The sequence below is a fragment of the Lepeophtheirus salmonis genome, chromosome 5 (assembly GCF_016086655.4).
Source record: "Lepeophtheirus salmonis chromosome 5, UVic_Lsal_1.4, whole genome shotgun sequence".
In the NCBI taxonomy this organism is placed as follows: domain Eukaryota; kingdom Metazoa; phylum Arthropoda; class Copepoda; order Siphonostomatoida; family Caligidae; genus Lepeophtheirus; species Lepeophtheirus salmonis.
The window spans coordinates 69,457,448-69,474,117 of NC_052135.2; the positions used below are offsets into that span (position 1 = coordinate 69,457,448).

At 31.6% G+C, this 16,670-nt stretch overlaps 1 protein-coding gene across 1 annotated transcript in view; it reads right to left on the bottom strand.

Moving 5' to 3' along the window:
* LOC121118060 (protein APCDD1) overlaps positions 1 to 16,670 on the bottom strand; it is a 112,957-nt gene that overhangs the window by 80,189 nt on the left and 16,098 nt on the right. Inside the window, 1 exon segment of the mRNA XM_040712605.2 lies at positions 14,898 to 15,084. Coding sequence (XP_040568539.2) covers positions 14,898 to 15,084 — 187 coding nt within the window.

The following is a 16,670-nucleotide window of genomic DNA, read 5'->3' on the forward strand; positions in this document are numbered from 1 at the left end:
ATAATTAACGGTCATGCAAGAAAAATGGAAAAAGTGAGGGCATATTGCGGGTGACCTTTTAGGGCAGGTCTCGTATTTTGAAATATAAATTTATTAGCGCGTCAAGAGAAGGTCTATATTTTAGTCTATAGCCATCTTTGTTTTTTACTCAATTCTGTTGGGAAGGTTAAAAAAATTGATTGTTAAAAGTAGGCTCATCTATGAACCTATGTAGTAGCCATGCATTAATTTGTGTTGGGGGATTGCAGGAGCACATTTTCTGTGTTTTTTATCAGTTTTTATTGTATAAAATTCCTGCGTGGGAATCGGATATGGCCACTTATTATAGCGGATATTTGACCAAATTTGAAAGAACGTATATAAATGGAAATGATCCTAAGTAACTATCTACTCCTGATCCTTGTACAAACAGAATGGTTACTATGTGGGTGCATGTATGCCCCTATCAAATTTTGTTTTTTATTTATTCATGGACTTTTTTTATTTAACTTCTTTGGTACATACTTTTGAAAGCTTTTCATTTTAGAAAATACGGGAAAAATGATCAACGTCAAGAAATAATTATGACAAAAAATGTTAGTTTATCTTTTTCCTTCAAGAAACTTTAAAAAGAAGTGTTGCGTTAGCATATTTATGTATTACCCCCTTTCAAGTGCATGTCGGTGTACCATATTATAATTGCTATAGTAAGAGTGTTATATTTTCTTTAAAAAAGTTGAATAATAATTGATGTACAGATTTTTTTAAATTTAAAAATAATGGCATATAAATATAGACTGACAGTTTGAATATGCAAAATACAAATTTATAACTACAAAGAACTTACAAGCAACCAAAGAGTATGGTAGTTGAAGCAAAGAAAATAAAATTTGATTCTCTTCAGAGAATTTCCGTTTGCCTTGTTACTTAATATTTTATATGCCTTATTGAGTATTCTTAATATTAAAGGAAATGTTAAATTAAACGTACTTTTTTGTATCAATTGTAAGTATACCTATATATGTTATAGGTAAGTAAAACGAAGATAAACAACTAAAAACAAACTACAGAATATGGTCTAATACAAGAAAGATAAGCTACATTAGAGTCAATGATTAAAATAATCATCAAATCAGCTGACGTGTCTTTCAAAAAGAAAAAAAAGAATTTTATTTTTAAAGGGAATTATTTCAATTTATATATTTGAAAAAATGTACTAAAGATATCGGTGAACTATTTGACATTGTCTCATACTTGGAGTTGGGATTTTCGTTAAGAAAAAAAAGAGCGCAGGGAGAAGAGTGAGCGAGTCTTATGGTATTCCTGAATGAAGACCCTTGCTAATAACAGCTGCCTGATATGTATTTAATTTTGGGGGAGAAAATTAATTTCAAATATACATTCTATATTTAAAATAGCATTTCTTGCTGGGAAAATAGTATAATTTTATTTAAATTCAAATATACATTTATTTTATTATGTATTTTTAAAGCAATTTACAGCAAATATAGAGGAAAGTACTAATAAGGATAAAGTTATCCTAATAATTTATACATATTCATATAAGTTAATTGTTTATACTTGGACACTTAGATTTTGATATAGTCAGTATTCGGACACAGAATGGAAGGAGAAGGAAAAAGTAGATTATATCTGCTTTTGTTATTAAATTTTACGGTTTACTTTTTATAAATCTACTCTATGGATTGTATTTATTAGACAATCATTTTATGAGGAAACTGAGCTAGAATTTTTAAAGGGCAAGAATCCTTATTTCAGAGGGAGAAGTTAACACAACGCCGACCTATTAAATAGAAGAAAATCCACATGCAACAACTGTTTTTTTTCTTTTTCAATTTCTATACTTAATTTTCTCCTTACAAAAATGTTAACACCTTTATACGTTTAAAATGATCTGATTTCAAAATATTTTCCAATCCGATTTTTTTATTATTTAAGACCACTTTAGCTGGTTTTATTTCTGATCTTATCTTTTGGCTTTGATTGATTAACATAGGAACGACAACAGTAAAACAGTTAAAAAATTGTGAGATAAAGGATGAAAAAGTTAGAGTCAGACTATCATGAACACAATTAAAATTCAGTCAAAATGTTGCTTTTTAGAATTTAAACCTTAGATTATTTATCGGATAAATAATAAATATGGTGTAAAACGGCTAAATAAAGAGGGGGGGGGGACATTATGACCGATTTTGTATGAGTTAACGTGGACTGCCCTCTACGTAGTACTCTCATTGGTACGTACTATAGAACAGCGTCATTACATAAATAAAGTTATATTGATGTAAGAGTCTTTTTCTTAGAGTAATACAACTATATCAAACCATATCAAATTACACCATTAACCTCAAGATTTATTTTTGTTGTAATAGTATATCTTTATACAAATTGTGGATGTGCGGCTCTTCACTGATTAAAATGTACAAGGGCTTCCTTGACAATACCCATTTCTTTCTAAATATACATTATTCAATATTATGATCCTCTTTATAGTCTTATGTACTAGTATTGCAAAAAGATTTATGGCTCTAATACTTAGTCAGTGTCAAAGTAATCGGGGATCAAATTAAATGAGGAAAAAGACAACAAGGAGATGAAGATAAATGTCTTTTGTAGTCGTGATAAATAGAATAATTTATAATCAAGTTCACTCGATCCTTTAAGATTTACCTGGTCATATGTGTTGGGAGGGACTCAAGACTTGACTCAACCATAGTATCAAAGACTTGATACTTGACTTGTACTCGAAAGCAAGACTTTCGACTCGACATGGATCCTAAAGTAAACTCCATTTTTTCAATGGACATAAGATAATCTCTAAAGTATATTCTGCTTTCTAAAGACTTGAACTCTTTGAAAATATTCAAGGACTGGGACTTGTGTGTAAAGGCATGGGACTCTACCTTGGCTTGTAGTACATATAAGAACACTTTCCCCACATCTCTGGTAACCAAGGTTGATACATACCTATATTATAAAGATGAATCTTGTGCACACATTTATGTGTACGGTTTCATTAAGGAAGTTGTATATTTTAAAAAGCTGCATTCAGAAAAGAACATTTTTTTTAAAGTTATATTTGTTAAAAAAAATAATTCATTTTTCAGAAATGTATTTCCAAATCATTTACAATTTCTAATTGTTTTTTCATCTGTCAGGTTTATACTTTTTTGACTCCTTATGGTTATTCTAAATGTTGATTGGTTAATTTTTAATTATCTGTTATAAAGTTACTGCGATTAATTATTTAATATTAAATGATAAATAGTCCTACAGTGGGAGAATCGGCGAATTACAACGTTCTTTTATCTTTTTTCCTTTCACTTTTTTTTAAGGATAGGTTAGGGGATACATAACAGATAGCCCTGTCTTTAATAAATTTATATTTAAGACTATTTAATTGTAAGTGAGACCCACAGTTGCAAAAGTCTCTTTTTTGTTGAACATCAAAAATGCTGCAGCCAAAAAAGTTAAAATACAATTGTATAACATTCTACAGATTATTAACTATAGAATAATTTAGTCGATTTTTAATTAAGATATTTGAGAAAAACTGACTTTTACAAGATATTACTCACACTTGAAAGGATAGAACAAACATGTATGTTTATAAATTTGTCGTAAATATTATTAAGCGAATTTATAATGAATAATTATTTAGCATGAAGTTGAACAAATATTGACAATTTTCATAACTGGCAATTTTCCTAATATTTATTATTCTAAGCCATTTTCTGGCAATATCTATTTTCGACGGCAAACGCAAATTTTAACTACTCCAACGCATGATAGTAACTGACTGTATTTTCAAAAAAAAACTTTAAAATCTTGCCTCTATAATGAAATCCCACCCACTCTGCCACTATCAGCCTGATTGCTACGCCTTATAAAAAGGCAGTTATGATATCACATCCTCTACAGGGATGCTTTTTAAAATTGGCCTATATTTAAAAGACTTGTATTGCATAAAACAACTGTCTGAGAGACTTTGTGATCAAATATATTTTTTTGCAAAAATACATGTTAACAAAATATTTAAAATTCATATATGTGGAACATATAATTTTGGCAAAAAATGGATAAATCCTAAAGGGAACAGATTATAACTCTATTAAAAGCAATGCACACTTCCAAGTTAATCCCGAAGATTGCCAAATCCAATTTTAAAATTGTTTACAGGTGCAAAAAGTGATTGGTGGATAGAATTGGAGGTGAGGGAGTAGAAAAACAACTCTGAGAACTCCAATGTTGATCAAGGGTATCTGTGAACAAATTCGGCAAAATCCACAAAGATTCATACAAAAGCTGGCCCAGGATCACAATGTAAGCAGCACCACTATTTTTTAATTTGAAATTGGGTCAAACCTTACAAAATTCAGTATCGTCATTTTATTTTTGTTTTTTCAAAGGGTTCTACTACAAAGAAAAAGGATAGAAGCAAAGTTTTGCTCAATTAGCATGCATTACATAAGAATGTGATCATGATTTATTTTGTTGAAAAATTATTTACTTTCAGTCGGGAATTCGACAAGCAAAATGACAGAGCCTACAAAGATATGATAGCTTTGATTCAAGGCAAAAATTTGTCTACAAAATGCAAAAACCAAAGTGAATCACATTATGGGCCGCTGTGGCTTCAAATGGGTAAAAATTATCTATATTCCGGATTGAAAAGTGAAACCCTGGATTAAAACAGCATTTCCACGTCAAGAAGTTTGCTTCACTGAGGATTCAGCACGAGCTAATGTTGCCCAGTGCCCATTCAATCCAAATACCACATTTTTTGGGCAAATCTATGTGGCCTTCCTCTTCACCTGATTTAAATACCCTGGACTTTCCCATTTAGGGAATGTTGGAGAGGGAGATCAATGCTATGCCTTCAAGAAATAAGGATGCTCTTATGGCAACTTTTGAGAAGAAATGGAACCAAATTTAAAATGATGTAGTACGTGTCAGCTGTAATTCGATTTGGAAGAGATTGGTTGCTCTAAAAAAGGCCAAAGATGGGCAAATTGAAAAATATCATATTTTTAATAGTTAAATTTAATGTTCCAAAATATTTCAACAAAATTGGACTTGTATTTTTTGATTTCGAGGCAATATTTATGGGACCATTTTAAAAAACAACCCTGTATTTGAGAAGTGATCTATAGAACATTGAATATTAAAACTTCAATATCTGGTTAGGTCTAATGAGTTAGTCCTACATAAATACTCTGTAGTCTAATTCCCTTGATGAATATACTGACTAATATATTCTCTAAATAGATTTTAGCGATAGCTAACTTGTTTTAATATTATATCTTGGAACTATATTTTGATATTTGAGGGGTTCTTTGAATGTATGTGGTGCTTTGGTAGTAGTTTTCAACTATCCTACAATACCCCCAGGACCCCGGCCAACCTGAGGGTTTTGATCTAGTTTGGGGTTATATAGGGATTCCTTGATTTATTTGATGAATTGGCGGTGTTTTTAAGGATCCAGGCGTATCCCTAGTACACCAAGCAACTTGTGTATTTAAATTAGTTTTGGGTATTAGAGGGATTTTATTGATATATTGGATGAATTGGCGGTGGTCTTTAGCAATCCCACAATACCCCTAGGTCAATTCGAGGGCGTGAGGGTATTCAACCATATTTTAAGAGGACCTAGGGTATTTATCCCTCCCCCTCCTTACCAATCCTCTCGATTCATTTCTTAAAAGATTAGAATGGACCAAACACATAGGTTTTGATATTTGTCATAAATAATGTTAAGTGAATTTATAATGTCTAATTATTCATCATTAAGTTTGAACAAAAAACAGCCATTTTCCTAACTGTTAATTTTTCTCCATGGGAATTCTCCAGGGCAATCTTCCACTGGCAATTTTTCAGAAGGAAGTTTTCCGCGTACGGTCATACATCTATTTCTTTTGAATTGGAAGATCAAAATATTCATCAAACTTGCAATTAAAAATACTAACGACGAATAGATTCATCAGAATTAAATGGATGAATATATTTGGAAGAAGAATATCTAATTATTAGATTCATAAGCCAAATATAATATAATTTTTCTAAGCCACTGGTTGTTGCCTAGATACTACTAGATAATGAAATACAAACGTTGATATGTTTCATTTTATTTAATTCCCCATATACAAAATACTTTTTTGTGTAGAATAATCAAAGGATTTTCTAGGATAATCCCAAATCCTATGAATCAGAATCAAACTGATACGCACAGGGGTGAAATGAACAGCACGTAATATTTGTACAACGTAGTGGTTGTAGTCACAGTAATTTATTTTTAGCTAGGGGCGTTATGTATACTACAATATTACTCTATAACTAGAGATGGTTTTTTTTTGTTAGAGCTCGATATACAAGACATTTAGTATTCTTGAATAAGGACCTTTGCAAATATCAGCTGCTTGTTACATGATTTTAGAGGAGAAAATGAATGTCTGCTATAATCAGGGAATTTTCTGCATTTAAATAGCTTAAGTGCAGGGAAAATATTGTAATTATATTTATATTGTTATGTATTTTCAATTCAATTTAGAATAAAAATAGTTTTTCTTTTCGTGAGAGATGTTAACACCACGACGATCTATTAAATAATGAAAGAAAAAGAAGAAAAAACACACGCCTTCACTGTTTTTTCCCTTTTTTATTGCTAACTTAGATTTTTCTTTATTCAAATCCCCTCTTTATCTATAACTAAATATGGAGTCAACCAGTATGTAAAAATAAAAGAAACAAAAAAAAATGTATGGTAACTCTTACAATTTGTAGAATTACATTGAAGTTAACAAATACTTACCCTTATACCAAACTCCCCAACAAATAATCTGCCTTACTCATTGTCATTGATGAGCACGCAAAATAGTAATTTTTTCATACTCATGTGTTTTCCCTTGAGAATAAAAGTGCAATGATAACAGATTTGGGAAATATAAAACACTCTTCAGATTACTAACTAAAAAAAGCACGTGAACAGGTCATACTTTATACAACTTTAGTTTGTGTGTAGAACTTATTGTTATTGAATCTTTCCATGGTCAGAAGAGAGTTTGTTACAACATTTCTTTAGTGAAATTCATTACTTATATATACTTGTTCATATCTGCTAATACAATTTAAATCATTTCTTCTCCTTTAAATGCAAATCGTCTATTAAAATACGTCTAACTATGAGAATTGTTCACTCAGAAGCTCATAGATACATACTTGACATACGATATCTACATCGATATGAAACATGTTTATAAATAGCTGGCGATAAAAAATAATAATATATTAGAACTCATTTGCAAATGGAAAATGGATAATGTAAATATAACTTTTAAAAACACTTTCTTTTTAGGAAGTTATTGCTCTATGGTATATGTAAGACGTAGTATGTAACTTTATGGATATTGAAGTTCAACATTCCATTCCCCCCTATTAATCTATAGGAAGGAAAAAGTAAGTAAAAACTAGAAGTGTTGGACTCGAGTTATACATTGCAAAACCAATTTTTTTTACATATAATTATTCTATTTTTTTTCTTCGATAATATATTACAACTATTGTAAATTGAAAAATATTTTATTATACGGAATATTGTAACTTGCCATCAAAGTTCGATAAGTACTGCCCATTACTATTACTGGCTGGCCGAGAAAGCAATGGGAATGGAATCTAGCTCCCTCAATCGACTTTTTCATAGATTTTATTTACTTTCAATCAAAAAACCCAAATCTCTCATCGAAGGAGGACTATTTCTTCTCGCCAGAATGATCCCTAAAATATACCAAAAAGTTTTGATTCATCTTACGCGACATCCAAATATTCAATGGCGATCCACTATCTCATTAAGTCCGTGTTACCCTTGGCTTATGCTTAGAACAGATTTCATAAATTTTCTCCATCTTTAGCAGCAATTCAAAGGATTTTATGGAAAGGAACATTGTCTTTTTCATCTTCCTGGACCATTGACGTGGTGAGACAAAATTGTAGTAGGAAGTTTAGTTTTAAAACCCTTTTATAACCCAGAAAATGGGAATAGTTTGCTTCATCAAATAATTTTGTTACGATTCACGATTTGAGCAACAACTCAATGTTCGACAATGGTAAATTTTTATCAACTCATGAAAGCCTCAGAATGTCATACAGGGAGCGGGGATCAAATTGTCGCCAAAATATTTTTCTACTAAATACAACACAAAAATACATTTTTTAACTTTTTATTGAAAATCAAAACTATGACGAGCATATAGGTATAGAGTAGCCATTCATTCGATATAATCACCGTTGGCATCAATAACGGCCTCAATACGGCCTCTGAACCGGCCGTAGGCTCTTCTGGCCATCTCATTGTCCATGTTGGGGAATACCTCCTTGATGGAGTCCATCAGGCTGGCCTTGGTGGTATAGGGATGTCTGTTGGTATGTCTCTCAACATAGCCCCAGACAAAATAGTCCAAAGGATTAAGGTCGGGAGAGTTAGGAGGCCACAAATCCTTGGTTACGACGTCATAACAGTTCTCGGTTAACCACTGCATGGAGATTTTGGACATATGGCAGGGTGCTGAGTCCTGTTAAAAATACCCAGGGCAGCCCAGATTCCTCGCCATGGCCTTCATGGACCTGGTAGGGTCATCCTCAACCATCTTCTTCACCTTGTCGACAAAGTCGGTGTCCCTGACCTTCCTGTCGGCGCCCTCCTCCTTGGGTGCCCTCTTTATGGTGGTATCAACATCCCAGGTGTCCTCTAGCTTCTTACGGATACGCTAAACAGTCACTAAATTCACTCCTAAGGTTGAAGCAATCGTTGAATTGGAGATTTCACCTCCATTATTAACCAATGCCATGACTACGATGGACCTCGAAAGCTCCTCGTTCCACTTATAGCTCTTTATCTCCTCATATGATGACGGCATGATGCTAACTAAACTACGTATCGTCAGCTGACAAGAATAGCTTTCCTATTTGGTAACCGGTTTTTTATTTGATAATGTCGTCTTCAAGTTATCAAGGTTTAAAGTAGACAACAATTTTATCCCCGCACCCTGTATAATGCCCATTCCATGGCATATGAGCATGTTGTTTGAATCAAATTTTAAGGAAGATGCTGAAGAAATATGCGACAAGATATCATGGAAAAAGATAATTATGAGCTCAATTGCGAACATTAATGATGAAAAAAGTTTTATTTTTTAATTTCAAATCTCCACAGGCTGTCTATATTTAATGCTCCTCTCAAGGATTGTTGAATATTATTTAACATAGTAATACATACTTTTGCTCACTGCCTTGCTCTTTGTATTGTGAAGGAATTTATCTTCCTTAACATATCTGGACTACGGGATAAGTTTGTAACTCTTCTTCTATTATTGCAGGGTCACATCAAAAGACACGTGCCTTGGCGTTTGCTTTCTCGATATCTAAAATTAAAATAACTGGGATGTTAACTGAAGGTGAACCAGTCAGACAGTAAGAACTGAGAGCTATTTTTATTGCGACCACAGCAATGTTTTCAGCATTCACCATCCAAAATCCCTGATCTGAACGGTCTATCGTGGAAATAGGCGGGGGATCTTATTTGCTACTCCCCTTCAAGTTTGAATAACAATAGGAAGTTTCTACGTCGCTTGATATGCATTCATAGACAGTGCAAAAAGTTATCCCCCTCAAAAGTTCAATAGTCGTCTTTTTTTATTGCCATTGAAACTATAGCTTTTTTTTTTTTTTTTTCTTATAAATATTTTAATGTGAATTTTAGGGATTCATATAATATTAGTCTTATACCTATGGACACATTTTATCAATCTTTTTGAGAAAATACATGTAATAATGTACATTATCTGTAAAACATGTTAATAGTAATTCTGTCTTTTTAGTTTAGGAATTTACTCATAACCTATAATGTTTATTTATAAATTATTTCGTATATAACTTCCCTAGACCAATAAAGGGAAAAAATATTGTACCTTGCAATCACAGTTTGATAAGTAGTACCCTACAGGGTGTCCACGATAAATTGGAACTACTTTAAACTTCATCCAGATACATAATGTGGATATTCGGGGTTAAATCATACTTATATAAAAGGTTGCATGAACAATACACTATAACTTCCACCACAATTGTTTTGACAACAAACAATAGTCATCATGGAACAAGCAAGGAGAGACGCCATCCTCGAATTGGCTCGCACGGGACACAAGCCCTCTACTATCTACAAGCTTCTTAACTACCCCAAGACCACGGTGTACCGGGTCTTCAATGCCTGGGAGGTTGAGGCTGCTGGGAGGGAGTTCATATTCCAACAAAACTCAGCGCCTGCACACATCACCATGAAGACCACTAACCTCTTCAACTCCCACGACGTCACTTTTTGGGATTGCAACAATTGGCCCTCCATCTCACCCGACCTCAATCCGTGTGATTACTACTGGTAGGGGAAGTTGGAGAGGGAGGTGTGCAAGGTCAGCCACAAGAGCATCGCGGCCCTGAAGGGGTTCATTACGAGGGAGTGGAATGCTGTCGATTCTGTGGAAGTCATCAGGGCATGCAAATCCTTTAGGGGCAGGATGGAAAAGATGGTGGCTGATGAGGGAGGACATGTTGAATAAATTTATTGTTTAATATCCTGTCTAACTTTTTCATATTAACAAATACACTCCAAATTCCATTTTTATGAAGCAGGTTGAATTTTAAGATAGTTCCAATTTATCGTGGACACCCTGTAGTCATATTAGGTATACAACGAGCTTGTTATTTACTCAAAAACTCTAAAATCAACATGGTAAATCTTGCAATTTGAAGAATTTTGGTAGGAGATAAGCTGAGATGTCATGATGTGCCATTATATCAGGTACAATCTGCTATGACGAGGAAGGAGAAAAGGATATTAACAAAGATATTTGCTAGAGTTACTCCAAAGTTGATCCCTAATTCTACTCGGAGTCCAACTAGGACTTACAATTATAACTCAACAGTAGGTGTTCAGGGTGACGTTCCTTCTTTTATGAGAACACGTCGCATGTTCAATCAGGTTTTAAATATAATTGAATGTATTTGGAAAAAGATCAAGAATGGAGTAATAATATTAGTGAATATTTTTGATTGACAAGAAGTGAGATTTGTGTTGATTTCCTTTCACGTACTAATCCTAATAGCTATTTTAATGAAACGTAATGAACGCTTGGAGGATCTCATTCCAAACATTTCCTCAAATTCTGAAGGATATCCCATTTAAATTTTCGGTGTTGGTTTAAATACCTAAAGTGCTATTTATTTACAACTCTAGATATAATTATCAAGTTTTGAGTTCGAGTAAAGTATCATGCAATTAATATTTTTTGCAATGAATTGATCAAATCTTAGGCCAACAATAAATACATTTTGATTACATCTATGAGACTGTCAAATAATTAATTAGACTATTAAAAAAATCTCCCGTTCAAAATATGCCTAAGAAATTTGAAAGAAACTACTCAATTAAAATGTAGATACAACTGAAGATAAAATTAATCATTACTCGAATATTTTGAGTTTTGATGAGTCGAGTTTTTCAAATAATATTTCAGCGTGTTTGACTAATAAAAAAATTGATTTTTTTTTTTTCGAGTTCAAGACATACTCGAATCCAACACTAAAAACCAGTATATGTAAATTTAAAGTCAGACAAAAAATGTCGATATTTTATTTACTTTAGTAACGAACAATTTATGTATAAAACGTTGCAAGTATTTTATTTTTTTCCTAATAAATCCATTAAAAGTTATTACCAACTTTTAACTTTAATTTTTATATAGATTTTTGCCCATTTGTTTTATGTGCCTTTATCGATCATGATGTTAATATTTTTTTCCATAAATTAAAGATCGAGACCGCTTCAATGGATGTTTAATATTCATTAATAAGGTATATATGTTACTGTCAAACTAGGAATTTCATGAAATACCTGGAAATTTTAGTCAGTATGTGGAATGATTAACATTTCCAGGGATTTCATAATCAATAAATTAAAAAATATATATATGTTTACTTAAAAACAATTATGATTATTGACAAATCTAATGAAGATTAGAAAAATCATTATTGTGAATTCTAATTTCAAAACGGATTGTTCCATTACAGTTCGTTTAGCTCTAAGATCGGTACCTTCTCCTGACTATGATTTTTTCTATTTATATTGTACTAGAGGCAAGAAGAATTGTCAGACAAATAGTTGTGAGTGGTTGGAAGTAAAAATACTTTGTTAAATACATATATAATGTAAAAAATACATTGGGGTTTTTCCTTTTCTCCAAATGTATAAAATGTTTTTTTTCTTACAGTATATACACACATATGTTTGCTTAAAACTGATAACACTAGTCAATAAACTTTTGGTGACGGATATCAGAAAATATGTTTATGATTGCTGTTACTTTGATCAACACGAAAAATACTTTTATAAATCGTAACTTTTGTTTTTACTAATATATTTATCGATATTGAAGATTAGGTCAATGAAATAATAAAAAAAAAGTTGTTTGACAAAATTAAAAATGTTGTGGAATTTTGGGTTATTATAATAATGCATACACTTGTCCTCAAAATTGTTCATACCCCGGTTAATTTTTGTGATGAATATAATACTTTTTTGTCAAGTTTGTTTATGAATTATATCTACTAACAAGTGAAAGAATCCCATCAATATACAATTCAAGGAATTTTTCAATTTAATTGATGGATAAGCAAAGAATGTGATGCTCCAAATTATTCATATCCGTGACAATAATATAAATGAAAATGTGTCAAACGTTTGGATCTTTGTCTTAAAGTTATTTCAAGATATCTTAAGAGAATCAATACCTCTTTTGATGAGCAAATGTTAGATAATATAAAAAATAACATCCTTCCGGAAGAGTATAAATAGTGAAATAGTCGTCTCGTCACTCTCAATTTTTGGTCATAATGCCGAAGATGAAGGAGGACAGTGAGCCATTTCCAAGTAGTATGATGTCCCTATGGCAACGAACCAGTGTATAATTAACAAGCAACAGAGGTTCAACACTAATAAAACCCTCTGCGGGCGTGGCAGGAAACGTAATTTGTTCCCCAAACGTGACAGAAAATTTTGCCGAGAGGTCATCAAGAGCCCCCGGACAACAACTAAGACTCTAATGGAAACATTTGACCAGGGAGGGACGAAAGTGTCACGGTCCACCATCGAGCGAGTGTTGCACAGAGGAGGCCTCTATTGACGTAGGCCACGGAAAAGACCACTGCTCAGGGAAAAACATGTAGACGCTCGCCTGGCTTTTGCTAGGGGTTATCTGAAGCAATAGCCCAGCTTTTGGTCAACCGTCTTGTGGTCTGATGAGACAAAGTTAGAGCTATTTGGCCATATGGATGTTCAGTAAAAAATTAACAAGGGTATAAATAATTTTGAGGACAAGTGTATATAATATTTATAACAAAAAAAAAATTTTTTCCCAAATTTGGAGCTGATCAGATTGTTTTTTTTTAGTCAACTGTGGATTATTTAACTTTCTCATCTCTTATTAATGTTTTGAATGTTTATTGATTGGTTGAACTTGAATGAGCCCATTAACTTTTGTTTGGGCACTAATGGGATTACATTTATTCCCAAATGGAGAGGAAGGATCCCACAGAAATGTGGGCAAAACATACATATTTTATGTTTAACTTGTCAAGAGAGGGTCTATAACCAAGACGATAGCCGGTCACATCTTCTTTGTCTTGTACTCAAGAGTTTTGTAACTTTAAAAAAGTGACATTTAAAAGAAGATTAATCTATAAACCTATGTAGAAGCTACTAATTTGTGGGACAGCTGACAAGGGATGCGGAAACACGTTTTGTATAGCTTTTTATGTTATGAAATTCCTGCGTGGGAACTGAATATGGTGGCTTAGTGTGTAACACGCTAAAATTAGGTGATCCTTAGAACACTTTTGACTATATATATTTTTGTAATATATAAAATACTATTTTTATGTCGTAACTTCTCTTAAATCACATCATGACGTTTTTACAAGTTTTTAGGCGGTCCACGAAAAAGTGTATGCCGAGTCACATCTGTAAATGATCTAACCCTTGTCAAGAGCCATCGTATGATTTATGAATCTTTATTTGCCTAAAATATGGGGTTTCAAGTAACATTCTTGTTCATTTGCTTTTTTGTCACCAAGGGGCATTACTTGAAATTTTTAAAATTATTCATAATAACTAAAAATAATTTATTGTAGAATGCAAATTTTATATATAATAATTTTTTTCCAAAAAATCATTCTTATTTCCTAATGTGAATTTCATTAGGATTTTTATATCAAGGAAAGCTTGAAAAAATCTTAAATATTGGATGTTCTTTTTTGTATGTTTTTTGTAAATACTTTTTGTCAAATCTTTCCCAATAAACCTTTTTTTTTTTTAAATTGTTCAAAATGAATATTTTTTTATATGTTTCGTAGAAGGATAATCTTACGATAATATTTTTTTCAGCTTAGAACAATAATTAAATGAATTGCATTATGAAGGCTTTAAATATATTCAAAGACAAAATCGCTTTGATTTTTATACATTTCCCTTAGGGGATGTTAGAAAAAAAGCCATATATTTGTCAATTAATGCTTTGATTCCTTTTTTGTCTCTAAAAAGTGGCTTTTCATAAGAAATCTATATATTTCAATAAATAATATGGGTATAAAAAGACAATATATTGAATATTAAAAATTGGAAAAATATTTTTTTTAACCTTCTGTTAATCCCTTCAAATCCTAACATGAATACTTCCCTCGGATTGTTTAGTAGCCTTAGCATTAAAATGGATATTCATACAAAAATAAAATACCCCTTTCCTTAAATAAATGTTGCATATAATACATTAGGCATCAATAAATAAATTTTAACTTACTCAGACGAGACCCATTTCCCTAGAAGATATTTATTCAAATCCTTTGTTTTCACGATTGACTCTTTGTGATGAACGATCCTTTCTATCCTGTCACAGGAGTTGATCGACTCTGAAGCATTTGTTTTAATATTCTCAATTTTGTAGGATTTGATCCCTGGTAGAAGAAGGACAAATAACCAAATGAATTCTGGGAAAAAAAAAAGAAAAAACATCATTTAAAAATTCTAATACATATAGGAATGTAATGACTTAATACAAAAACGGTCTTGAGCAAAGATAAAGTGAATGTTATTCTTTTAAATGATATAAGTATATATTTCAATATTTCATACACATATTTTGGGTAAATTATAGACTGGCTATTCAAATTTAGATTCAAGAATGTCAGTTACAGTTTAAAATTTTCACTATATTTTATAAAGCTTAATTTTGCCCGACATGACTTTTTAAATAAAATCAATCTATTTATATATATTGTATTGTTAAAATCTAATTTTTCTTACTTTAATTGCAATGTACGGTGCCTCCAAATGGTTTCATAAAAATAGTTTATTGATAGAAATGGAGTAACACAAATTTAATATCGACTAATTTTCTCGGAAAAATATTCTAGCTTGTTTTTGTGTTGACGGGCAAATATGTATAAGAAAATTGTCGCATATATAAATGTTAAATTTGGGTAATCTCTCTAAAAAAGAAAACAGAAAAGAGACCATTTCAAGTCGAGTCTCTAGTCCAAGTCTTTGAATCTTTTTTTCGAGTCTAGTTTGAGTCCTTACATAGATATCTTTTGAGCTCATTTCAACTCAATAATTATATAGTATGGTCCATAGTGTTAAAAAATATATTTTTAGTTCAGTAAAGTGGAAAATTGTTTTCGAGTTCATCAAGTACTGAGTCTTAGTTATTGTGGGATCAAGTCGAGTCAGAAGTCTTCAAAATATAAAATCTATATAGTTCAAGTTCGAAAACTGTGGTAATGTTGACAACAGAGTGTTTAAAAAAATCAAAATAAACACAATAATATAATTATAGCATCATCAGATATGTGTCATAAGCTTCATAGATATAAGTATATGTTTATAAGTATTCTTCAAACAAAACAGCAATTAAATTACTGGATATATATCTATTTTAAAGTGCACAAATAACTGGGTTAAAATGATTTAATTTTTAAAATTTCTTCAAATTTGAATTTTTCACATCAAGAAGAATACATATAAATTCCTTTAATATGAATATCTATAAATTAAATTAAGAAAACCTGCACTGGAAAATATAGAAAAAACTGCATTTTCTCTCATTTTCAAAGTGAAATTGATTTAGCTTCCGGTCATTCAATCTTTTTGAAAATTACATTTTTGAAATCTACGTGAAAAAAACAAAGTAAAAAAACACTACCCGCTTTTGATTTTCAAAAGAATGAAAAGTACGACCCACCCTAATATATATATATATATATATATACTATCAGTGGGTAGTTTTTAAGTAGGTAGGGAGGCCTGGCAGTCGGCACTGAAGAAGACTGATGACTAATAATTGATAGGACACGGATATGAAGGATTTAGTGTATTTATGAATTAGAAATGACGTCATCATAAATTTGAAATAGTGAGTAGGACTGGAATCCTGATCAGTGGATATTGTTCAGAGCTGAGGAAGTAGAAGTAAATGACGTCATTACTCTTCCCTGCAATCGTCTATAATTATGTACTCCCTCAAATCAATTTTATCATCCACCTTATTTATCTTCTCGCCGTTCAGATCAACGTA